This window comes from Sander vitreus, chromosome 6 (genome assembly GCF_031162955.1).
Source record: "Sander vitreus isolate 19-12246 chromosome 6, sanVit1, whole genome shotgun sequence".
NCBI lineage: Eukaryota > Metazoa > Chordata > Actinopteri > Perciformes > Percidae > Sander > Sander vitreus.
Genome location: NC_135860.1, coordinates 2,683,808 through 2,695,237, shown reverse-complemented (window position 1 = coordinate 2,695,237; position 11,430 = coordinate 2,683,808). Strand labels below are relative to the sequence as shown.

At 42.3% G+C, this 11,430-nt stretch overlaps 1 protein-coding gene across 1 annotated transcript in view; it reads right to left on the bottom strand.

Annotated features, from left to right (window-relative positions):
• Positions 1-11,430, bottom strand: part of capn7 (calpain 7) — a 28,155-nt gene that overhangs the window by 9,926 nt on the left and 6,799 nt on the right. Inside the window, exons 6-17 of the mRNA XM_078252086.1 lie at positions 11,272-11,358; positions 10,438-10,564; positions 9,411-9,496; positions 8,639-8,732; positions 6,893-7,039; positions 5,301-5,407; positions 5,071-5,191; positions 4,667-4,811; positions 3,271-3,370; positions 2,566-2,701; positions 2,375-2,450; positions 1,068-1,213 (exon numbers count right to left, since the gene is read on the bottom strand). Coding sequence (XP_078108212.1) covers positions 1,068-1,213; positions 2,375-2,450; positions 2,566-2,701; positions 3,271-3,370; positions 4,667-4,811; positions 5,071-5,191; positions 5,301-5,407; positions 6,893-7,039; positions 8,639-8,732; positions 9,411-9,496; positions 10,438-10,564; positions 11,272-11,358 — 1,372 coding nt within the window. The remainder of the gene's footprint in view (positions 1-1,067; positions 1,214-2,374; positions 2,451-2,565; positions 2,702-3,270; positions 3,371-4,666; positions 4,812-5,070; positions 5,192-5,300; positions 5,408-6,892; positions 7,040-8,638; positions 8,733-9,410; positions 9,497-10,437; positions 10,565-11,271; positions 11,359-11,430) is intronic.

Genomic DNA, 11,430 nt, shown 5'->3' with positions numbered 1-11,430 from the left:
AAAATTGAGCAGAAGTACGTAGGAGGGCGGAGCCAGGCTACATTAGCTGGTCTAACAAAAGAAATCTTTGGCAGATGAGGTTTGAATAAACAGAAGATAGATTTTGGGTGTAAGACCGGAGAGGGAGTTGTATAAACCAGATATAGAGAAATATGAATTTGAATAGCCAATGTTCTGAGGCAAAAGCTGGTGAATTAAAGAACAAAAGAAACAACCTATGGAGCAAAGAACAAAAAGACTTTCTTCCTAATATTGCTTCCTCGTTATTGGCAAATTTGTAAGACAAAGTGTGCCATGTTTCCAAATGATGGATATATCTGTTAATTTATTCATGACACTCTGCACACAAACTAAGTCTTTCATATCAGCGCTGCTTTGGTGATAGAAACATCAGAAAATAAATCATGGTTCCTGCTTTGATCTCTGGTGGAAACTCAGCGAACAAGAGAGAGAGAGTTGAGTCAGATATTCTCCAGGCGATTTTCAAAGAGAAACACTGATCTGAGGTGAGGGGAGAGCGTTGTTGGATTGGTGGAGAGACAGAGAGAGAGAGAGAGAGAGACAGAGAGAGACAGAGAGAGAGAGAGAGAGACAGAGACAGAGAGAGACAGAGAGAGACACAGAGAGAGAGAGAGAGAGAGAGAGAGCGCTTGCAGTGGTTAAAGAAGATCAGATGCTGTTACACACACATCATACATCACCACACATCAAAACATACATGTGTATAGGGTGCAATGTTATTTTTAAATGAGTAATTTCCACATAAACACTTATCTACAGTCCATGCTGCAGTTAGCAAAAGGACTCATGCATTATAAATGACTAAAAAAAAAATATATTTGGGTCACACACACACACACACACACACAGAAGTGAAGGCGAGAGAAGAGAAGCAACTGTAAACCTGCAATATGCTCATTTGACAAAAACAAAAGCAGACATGCTGAGTGCAGCAGGTTTGGAGTCTTTTTTTTATACTATTATTTTACATCTACTGAACTACTAACACACAAACAAATGGATGCTTGGAAGACCCGTATAAAGGTTTATACGAAAGTCTTTCTCACCCGCAGTGTGTAGTTGATTGTGTTCTGTTTCTCGTACTGGGAGACCACCAGTGTGAAGGTGTGTGTTCCTGCGCTGGTCAGCCTCATCTTGGTCAGGTAGTGCGGACTGTTGATGCGGATGCCGTCGATGTAAGGAGGGGGGTCCGCTGTGGAGGGAACCAGAGCAGTTCATTCATGGTGAACAACCAGATGTTAGCAGAGCTGACACCTTCTTTTTTTTTTAACACTGCTGAGTTTTTCTTAAAGCTTTAGTGCGGAACTTTTTGATATTAATGAACGTCCGTTACATTCAAGCCATTGCCAAATGAGTTGCTACAAAGCTAATTAAGACTATCAGCTCCACACATCTCTCTCTGGATTTCTCAGCATGGCTATGTTCAGAAGATTGTGTCGTCTGGTGACTCGAGTGAAGATAATTACCGCTTCTGAAGAGTCCATCATGTTTTTTTAATTCTCCCATGTCCTTCTTGGCTATTTGCAACCACGTCATATGGACGTGCCGACAGTTTTGTTGCAATTCCACATGGGGAGGCGACAGAAACTACGACAGAAACTACACACTATAGCTTTAAATACCTAGGTCTGTTTTTCATGAATGTAAAAGTTAGTTAGTTAGTTAGTTAGTTAGTTTGGTGGCGTTTAATTGTAGGGTGAACTATTTCTGTCTATATGTCTATTGAGTAGAGTAATATCAGGGGTTTGTGGTGGACTACAGTAATCTTTCTTCCAGGCATCTGACCTTGTTGTGTGTGACTGGGGGGCCGGAAATAAAGAAGTTTAAACTCCTGCTGCCACACATCTTTTTTGATGAAGACATGAAAGGGGAAAGAGAGGGGGAATGACATGCAGCAAAGGGCCGCAGGTCGGAGTTGAACCCACGGCCGCTGTGTCAAGGAGTAAACCTCTACATATGTGCGCCCCGCTCTACCAACTGAGCTAACCCGGCCACATGCCACACATCTTTGGTACGAATCTCACAGCTCACGTCTGCTAAGGCAGTGGTGCCCAAACCTTTCCACATGAAAGACCCCTAAACTGACACAAATTGGACAATGGACCCCCATTTGATAAGATGTTGTCCCAGCAGGGTCCCCCATCTGGTAGTTTTTTTTTGCTTTTAGATTAAAAATTAAAGAAAGTGTATGAAACCCATGACCAAAAAAAGCCATATATTCTGCATTTGTGTTACTTATGGATGAAATTATAGTGAAAATGTATTATTCCCCCTTTTGTTGGGGGCCCCCCTGGAAACCTCTCAAGGACCCCACTTTGGGAACTACTGTTCTCAGGCATCTATCAAACCTTACCTGGGTAGTAAACCTTCTTCCCATCGGTCTTGTAAACAACAAGAGTGATGAACTCCCTGTTTTGTGCAAAATCATCCTGAACAAAAAAAAACAGTCATTAGATAAAAGTGCAACCTTACAATATAACGTTAACACACAATTATAACATGATATGACTTTTTTGTTAATGTCTCCCAGCTCTGCATGTCTACCTTGTCAGTGATGTGTCTGGTGAGCAGCACCCACACAGCAGCTCCCCCTGTCGGACACTGGACCTCCAGCTTGTACTGGGGATTGTTGGCCAGACTGTAGACGTCCTTCACTGGGCCCTGCTTCCCATCCCAGCTACTGTAGACGGGACACAGACCACAGCCCTGAGCATACATACTCTTTGTTGTTGTGACAGCTCTTACGTTGAAGAGAATTTACATTCAACAAATATACACGATGATACTTGATAGCAGGAAATATAGAAGTGATCTAAAATAGGGCTGCACAATTAATCGCAATTGTGTTGTACAAAACATCTGTAATGTTTGTATCAGAATGTAGCTTCCCCTTTTTTAACATTTAGATGCAAATAAAAACGTGAGCAGTCATATTATAAATAATAAACAATGATCTTCTGGATCTTTCTGTCTGTCTCTCGTCTGCTCACACACACACACGTTTGTTTCACTATCTTTGTGGGGACACGTCATTGACATAATGCATTCCCTAGCCCCTTACCCTAACCTTAACCATCACAACTAAATGCCTAACCTTAACCCTCACCCTAACCAGAACCTCATTCTAACCCTAAAACCAAGTCTTAACCCTCAAACAGCCCTTTAACCTTGTGGGGTCCAGCATTTTGGGCCCCACAAGGCGCACACACACACACACACACACACACACACACACACACACACACACACCTGTGAATACAGGAGGAGTCTTTGAACAGGGCGGGGTTCCAGCTCAGGTAGATGACATCATAGTACTGACAAAGGTCCTCCCAGGCGATCCAGAAAACACCTGGAGAGCAACACGGAGCAAAATATATGTATGATTAGTATTTGATGGAGCGCCCTGCCACATCAGAAGCCCCGCTGCTGGGGACTGTACCTCGACTGTACAGTGGTGGACGACTGCTTTTCCCTGTTTCGCTAAGTAATGCTACGACACAGTAGGGCTGCTCGATTGTAGGAAAGAAAAAAAAAAGAAGCATAATCACGATTATTTTGGTCAATGTGAAATCACGATTATTTAACACGATTACTCATTGACATTTGGAAAGCTGTTTCTGCTCCATGTCAGAGTCCTCAATTCCAAACTGTTCCCAGACAACGTGTTTGCTCTCCCATTCTTGCTTCTCTCCCCCCCCGCCATATTTCCTCGCGCTGATTTTTAAATGCCACCAGGTACCACAAACAGGACCTCGCTGTGGCCGGGTTGGCTCAGTGGGTAGAGCAGGCGCACATATACTGAGAGGTTTATGCCTCGACGCAGAGGTCCAGGGTTCGAATCCGACCTGTGACGATTTCCTGCATGTCTTCCCTCTCTCTCCCCTTACTCACCTAGCTGTCCTGTCAAAATTAAAGGCGGAAAAGCCCAAAAATAATCTAGAAAAAAATAAAACAGGACCTCACTGACTATTGGCTGAGCGAGTTTAGCCTTCGGGAGGGGCAATAGTATGAGGGTCACTCCGAAGACAAGACATAATAAGAGTTGACTGCAAAATAATAGTTTTTCTCCAATACATAGTTTTTGTGATCATTAGGAGCTGAAATCAAAATCACAATCAAAATTTGATTAATTGCACAGCCATACGACACAGTAAGAACTAGTCTTGCTTTGCCAAGAACTAGTCTGGCTAATCCACATAGCATTCTGGGACGGGAGGAAAACATCAGTCATCAGAATCGTCATGGGCGGTGCTAAACTCTAAATCTAAATCTGGAGACGCAGCTCATGTATGTGATGACGGCAGGATGTAGTTTTGTCATGTATAGATCTTTAGTGCGTTTGCATAACTGCAGTGTGAAACCAAAACTTACCAGATCAAAATGTATACAATGTAACAAAACCTTGGTTCGGACTTTCAGGTGTGAAAGCCCTCTAAGTAACAACTGACCTCGGATGATATAAAAAAAAAAAGCAGATTTCCCTGAGTTTGTATATTTTTGTTGTGATTTGACTGATGCTCCACCATTTGTCACAATGAGCAACAGCACCAAATAACACACAGTGGAACATTTTGGGGTAGGAGTTAAAAAAGGTTTTTCTGTCCATATTGTAGGTATTGCATTTAGGAAAAGAATACGGGAATACCATTGTCAAACTTCTGTGCCGTTTTGGGGTCAAAGTTGAGGTACTTGAGGAGTTCGGGTGTCCAGTTCTTCTCGTCACGCTCGCTGTAACGGCCCTTCCACCGCAGGTGACTCCACGGATTCTTCAGCTGCAGGAAACGCATTCCCTACACACCCGCAGACATAATGGCACTTACATGCAGCAGATGGAAGGACAGGCAATGTATCCACTGGCCATACAGGTTGTGGATTTTACTGACTGAACAGCTGTTAGAAAAGTTATGCTTGCTCTAGTCTTTGCTTCATTTTAGTGTTAAACTATTTGCAATCCAAATGTATCATTAAAGCTTATGTTTTCCATATACCCTTTAAGGATAAATAGAAAAGTGCATGCTGACAGGCTAATGCTACTTTATTTATTCTAACCTTGTGATCCCTGATGTCAAGAACAGCGTAGGCGTGTGTTGGCACTAAACCCCATTTCTCCCCTTCTTCCTCTGTCATCACCCCCGTTGCCGTGGTGACAAGGACGTCACCTCTGTGAAACCTAGCAACAGGGAGAGAGATAACAGAACAAAAGCAGAGATCAAGCCACATGTTCAGAGGGGAAAAGAATGAGTTAAAAGGACAAGGAAACCTGCTTGTATGTTCTTCACCTCTGGTAGAGCATACGGAAAGTGTCGTCCTTGCTGAATGACTGATTGTCTGAGTGCATAGCGATGCGTTCGGGGATCCAGCCGGTGAGCGCGTGCAGATCGATGTTCTGTAACAGAAAACAAATACAAAAGACTTTTTCCAAAGACCAAATTTCTCGACAAACATCAGACTTTGGTTTGCATTCAGTATTATGTCTGCTGAGAGCAGCTGGCCAAAATATGCCTACCAATATTTTTAAAAACCTATTTTGCAGATTTTTTGCAACATTTTCAAAGCCTTTCAAGACCTGGAAGATGTGTTTTATTTAGCGCTGTCAGCATTAACATTGAGATTAAGGGCCAAGCATAACGCTTTAATTTTTTAAAAATATTTTGACCCTTTGCAGCACCGTTACTTATCATCAAGCTGCCACTTCCTCGTAACACATCCTGCTGCTGCAGGCTGCAGGCATGATGGAGAAAGACAGCAGCAACACAGTTCTGAATGGCGCTTTTTATTTTCCAAAACTCCCGGACGGCTCAGAAGTCGAAAGCGATATGCACATTGTGTAAAGCCAAATTAAAACATTACCGAAGCACGTCAAGCTTGAGCTACCACCTACGGAGCTAAGCATAGTAGTACAGTTAACGTGACTGGAGAGTGCTACTAGTTGCAGACCTGTTGATGATAATTAATTAATATGTACTTAAAAACAGTTCTGAAATGCAAAATAATAGAATGTTAATCATGAAACATGCGATTAATCGCGATTAACTATAGAAATTTAGCAATTAATCACAATTTAAATTTTTTTTAAATAAATGTTTGACGGCCCTAGTTTTATTACAAACATGTAGACTTGCCAAGTCTGTCTAATTTAACGAAATATACATAAATGACTCTCTGAATACCTTTAACAATACTATTTTAAATGTTGAAGCTCTGTCACACAGATTTTTGCTCCTCATTCTTTGAAAATCCCTGCTCTAAATTATTTCTTTGATCACATTTATCTGGGTCTTCTAGTGGTAGACTCTATGCAGTTTGAAAAACTAGTTGCATCTCCTGGTTTCTCCTAGCCTGACAAGCCAGACCCACATCCAGATGTTGGGTCTGGGAACTCACCATTGGCAGGGCTCAATCCGAGGGGCGGGATAAACAGTTGTCTTTCAAATTCCCTCTGCACGCGATAGGATAGCGCTACAACCAACCAGAGCAACGCTAGTTGATAGATTCCACTTTTGCCGTATCCGGTCGGCAAAACTCAGAAAACATCTTCCTTTTTTAAGAATGACTTCAGTGCCGTTCTTCGTTCTTTTCTTCCAGAGTCGCGGCCAAAGCCAATTCCAAAGACCGCTGTTCGCCAGCAGCAGCAGCCATCTTCGTTGTTTTCAAGTAGCAGGGAATTCACGAGGAACCGTCGTAACTCTGCCGTCATTATGTTAAGCCCGCCCGCCGACTCCATACACGATGTGATTGGCCTGACCAGAATTTGTTTTTTCCAGCTCGCGAGCCAACGGAGAGTTGCTAGACTGACCCTGGCTGCAAATTACATTTGCTGCCTCTAGGATGTGTCTAGATTTCTAGGCTAGGTTTCTCCACCTTCACTCACCGAGTTGGAGCCAGGGAAGTCGTAGCCTCCCATCACCTTCATGTAGGCCTTCTCTATCAGGGAGACCCAGAGCTCGTTCCTGTTGCTGGAGTAGGAGCACAGCAGCTCCCCGTTATGATCCACCGGCAGGTAGTCGTCTATAATCACCTGCAGCGGGGGGGGGGCAGAGGCAGGTCGTACAGATGAGTTGGAGTGATGATAAAAAGATCAAGACTTTACCTTAGATACTTGTCTATATCCTGAGTGTGTGTGTGTGTGTGTGTGTGTGTGTGTGTGTGTGTGTGTGTGTGAGAATATAGTATATGTGAATAGGAGAAGAATTTTAAACCTTAAAAATGTAAGATATATTTGATAGTAAATTCAAAAATAAATCAATGAAACTGTTATTAACTAAATAAAAACTGATGTTTTACTTTGCATTTTAATTCATTAAGCTGCCTGATAATAAGCAATACACATTTCTGCAAGTTAAAGCTATAGTGCGTAGTTTCTGTCGCCCCCATTAGGAATTCTAACCCCCAATTTCCACTGGATGCGGAATGGCTCCGCAACGGCGGCGGAGTCATTAGGTTTCCATTAAAGTCAGTGTGTGTATTTCCACTGACTGCAGAACGGCTGCGTTCCGACTGCGTCCCAGCTCCGGCGGTCCCCAGCCCTCCGGAGCAGATACGCAGAGTTTCTATTTTTGCCGGACACCGGAGAGCTCCGCAGCAATTCAGCACACGGCAGATAGTGCGGGACAGGAAGTCGAGCACAGAAACAAAATAAAACATCAAATACACCGTGCTCACGGCGGATCATATTTCCCTGCACTACACCTTGAAAACACAGCACAGCGTTGTTTCCCCTCTACTCCTCCTGATGGAAACAAACTGTTGTTGGTTTTGTGGTTCTATTCTTCGTGAGTTCGCGAGATATTGCGGGACCCCTCAATGACTACCTCGTGACTACAGCTGTCAGTCATGGCCGCAGCCGTGCCGCAACAAATCCGGACCTGGTGGGTGTTGACGGACCGCGGAGCGCGCAGCCGTTCCGCAGCGGAGCCGGTCCGCAGACGTTCTGCATTCAGCGGAAATCCGGAGTAAGTCATGACAACAACATTGTCGGCGAGTCCACATGATACAAGCCTTCCGTGATCGCGCACCCCGTCCCTCCTCCACGCAGTTAATCCACAGTGTCCAGAGGACACGGAGGATTAAAAAAACATGCTGGACTCTTCAGAAGAGGTCATTATGTTTACTCGAGTTTCTGCGCAGGGAAATTTACCGGACAACACAATCTTCTGAACATAGCCATGCTGAGAAATCCAGAGAGAGTTGTGTGGAGCTGATAGTCTTAATTAGCTTTGTAGCAACTCATTTGGCAATGGCTTGAATGTAACGGACGTTCATTAATATCAAAAAGTTACGGACTAAACCTTTAAGCCCATTCTCACTGTTAGATTAGCTTTCCTAATGGTTTGGCAAGTTTATCACCTTCACTTGTTGAAAAACTATTCTGACAGCAATGATCAATTCTCTCAGTTATCCTTTCCATTCACACACAGGAGAGGAGGAATATTTGCAAACCAGCACACTACTGGCACCTTTTGTCAAAATGTGTGTAGAACATGCATTTATAAAGTGCTATATTCTGCTGTATGTTGGGTTTTGTAGCTCCCCCTTAGTGTTTTATCGCTACAGGTGAACAGGCTCTACCGGTGAACAGGCTCTACCGGTGAACAGGCTGTGCCGATTTGTCTTTTACCTTCCTGGGAACTCCGTTGATGTGAAGCTTGACCATGTACTTCCCACAGGGGTTATACTCCGGTTCCCCTCGTCGGTTCTGGGGGAAGATAACGCTGTAACACACAAGAACACACACACACAAAAAAATATAAATATTCAAATTTGTTTATTAGAATAAACCCCTTGAGATGTATCATCTGGTTTTCGAGAGGCTTCTCGCACCCTAAGTGAGACTCATACCCCTAGACCGACAACACACTCAATTCAAAGTCTAAAGGTCAGCTCTTATCTTTATCTTCATTTTTTTAAATATGCATATGCTTATACCATTTGTCTCTTCCTTTATTTAAAAAGTGAGAAGCTGCTTTTTATTGAATATTTAAAATAAGACAATCAAAGTCCCAAATATTCGGAAAGAGTATTAGGGAAACGACGTGTGAAAAATGTATTTGGGCTTACTTTAAACTCAGAAACTCAAACGAGTACGCAAATACATTTTTACACGTGGCCCTAATCCTCTTCACTACAAATGTAATGGATGTGATGCTGATTATTTCTCCACGCATTGTTTAGACAATGTGTTTTACAATTCATATTCATTCTTACTTGTCCATCAAATGTTTGTTTAAGACAAAATATGACAATACATGGAATATTAAAAGCTGAATATTTTACGTGGGTCTGAAACAAAAGCACAAAATACTGCCACTTCATGTGAAAAATGTACCGTAGGTACATGTATCTGCCTTCAAAAAACAATACACGACAAACATAAAGGCTATATTCAGTACCTGGTGATGAGTTTCTTGTTGTAGCGCCTCTCGTACGCTGCGCTGATGGCTAGCGACGCCACAAACGAACAGTCGGAAACCACCGTCTGGCCAAAAGGAGAGAGGATCACATTAATTATACTAGTCAAAGTTAACTTTTTTTTTGTGTGTGTGTGTGTGTGTGTGTGTGTGTGTGTGTGTGTCTACCTGTAATAAAGTTGCATTTGTATGACAGACAGTCTCCTTACATATTACAGAATACATTGACATTAGAAAAAACACAAAACAAGTTTGACAGTAAAACATATTTAACATTTAATATTGTTTGGCACTTGAGAGTTCAATGTTTATACTCTTTATCGTTCGTACCATGGAGATCCTGATCTGTGAGAACGCTGTGCCCTCTACTGTCTGAATTCACACAAGTTCATACATCCAGTAAATACAGAACGTACTAAATCCACACTCAGACTGACACGGCCGCACGAGTCAACCAAACCGAAACTGAAATCATATGGGCACAAAACACACTACAGGTGCTAAATCTACCACCACTGAGAATAAAAAGATGTCTGTCATTTTATCAGTTGTGACTTTTTCTTGCTTGTTTTTGCCAGAAATTAGCGTGTTCAATGGACTGTAAAAAAAATAAGTGCGTTCGTAATTGTACCAGTAAACACACTCTCTCTTGGGTGCTTGCTTCCAGAGGCAATACACAATAACTATTCAACAAAACAAACAATCTGAAGACTGTTATTAAATCAGTTTGTCACTTTTCAAGCACATAATTAATGGCATTAGTGCCAGTGTAAACCCTCAGAGGTTGATGACTGTCAGACATTAGTGATGCCATTAAAAATGAACCGGTGCAGAGCAAATTAAAGTATAACTAGATGGGGGAAATATTTTCCATTAATAAACATGGTGATATATGAATAGTTTACAAGCAAAAGCTTGCCAAGACCCTTCAATACAATAAAAGAAAGTTGAGAAAGTGTTAAGTGTTCAGCATCTGGCTGGATCCACTGATTGCGGCTGCTAATCTGACCTGTTTGATGCTGAAGCTGGACACAGACATGATCATGGTGGGGTTATTGCAGATCTCGTCTGGCCGGACCCAGCGGGAGAAGATGGCTTTCTGTTTGGGTGACAGTGCCAGTTTCCCCGTTTTGTCCCTGTTAAGAAGAATAAAAACGAGAAAAGAGTTAAAAACTGTGTTGAACAAATTAGTTCAGATTCACCAACAAAGCCAGCCACTCATTCTCTGTTTGTCCAACACACCAAAGTGCATTTAAAACCTACAGAATGATTTTTACAGTACAATACTGATATTGGAGTTAAGCTGCAGATTGTTCATATTTTGTGCTGACAAGTACTCAGTTTACTAATAATTGAGTCTTCTTGGCAAAGCCTCTAAAACCATGTTGCAAAGACTATAAGAAGCCACAACATCTGGATCGCCTCCTGGTGGCTGGCTGCAGTATAGTTCATAAACCCCGCCCCCTCTGTTAGCAGATGGGACATGGACCAAAATGAAAACAATCAAAGTACAACTCTTATAAGTTTTTTTTAAACTACACTACACAGCAGAAACCTCTTTCCATGTGGGAAAAGTTGGCACCCCAGGTATTTGGCTTTTTTTCCCCGTTAACATATGACAGATATGACTTTAGAACTACTGAATCTCCGTCACCTGTTGCTATGTTACAAACAGTGCTAACAGAGATAAAGCTTTTTTTTTTTTATTTATAAAATGGAAGGACAGATGTAGAGGAAGAACAACTCTGAACTGAATTTCAAAAACGTAAAGCCGATCCTTGGCTGGATCGTGTGCCGCTAACCTGGAAAAACATATTACATACAATAATAATAAAAAACTCACGAGAAAGGGACAGGAAAGGCAAATCTTTCCCTCAGGTCCACACTCATGAAGGGCACATAGGCTATTCCATTGATTGTTGATGTACTCCTGAAAATGAAGAAAGAAAAGGTTTTGGTGTTACAGAGCAGCCAACAGTGGAATATAGTCAGTACTGTGGCT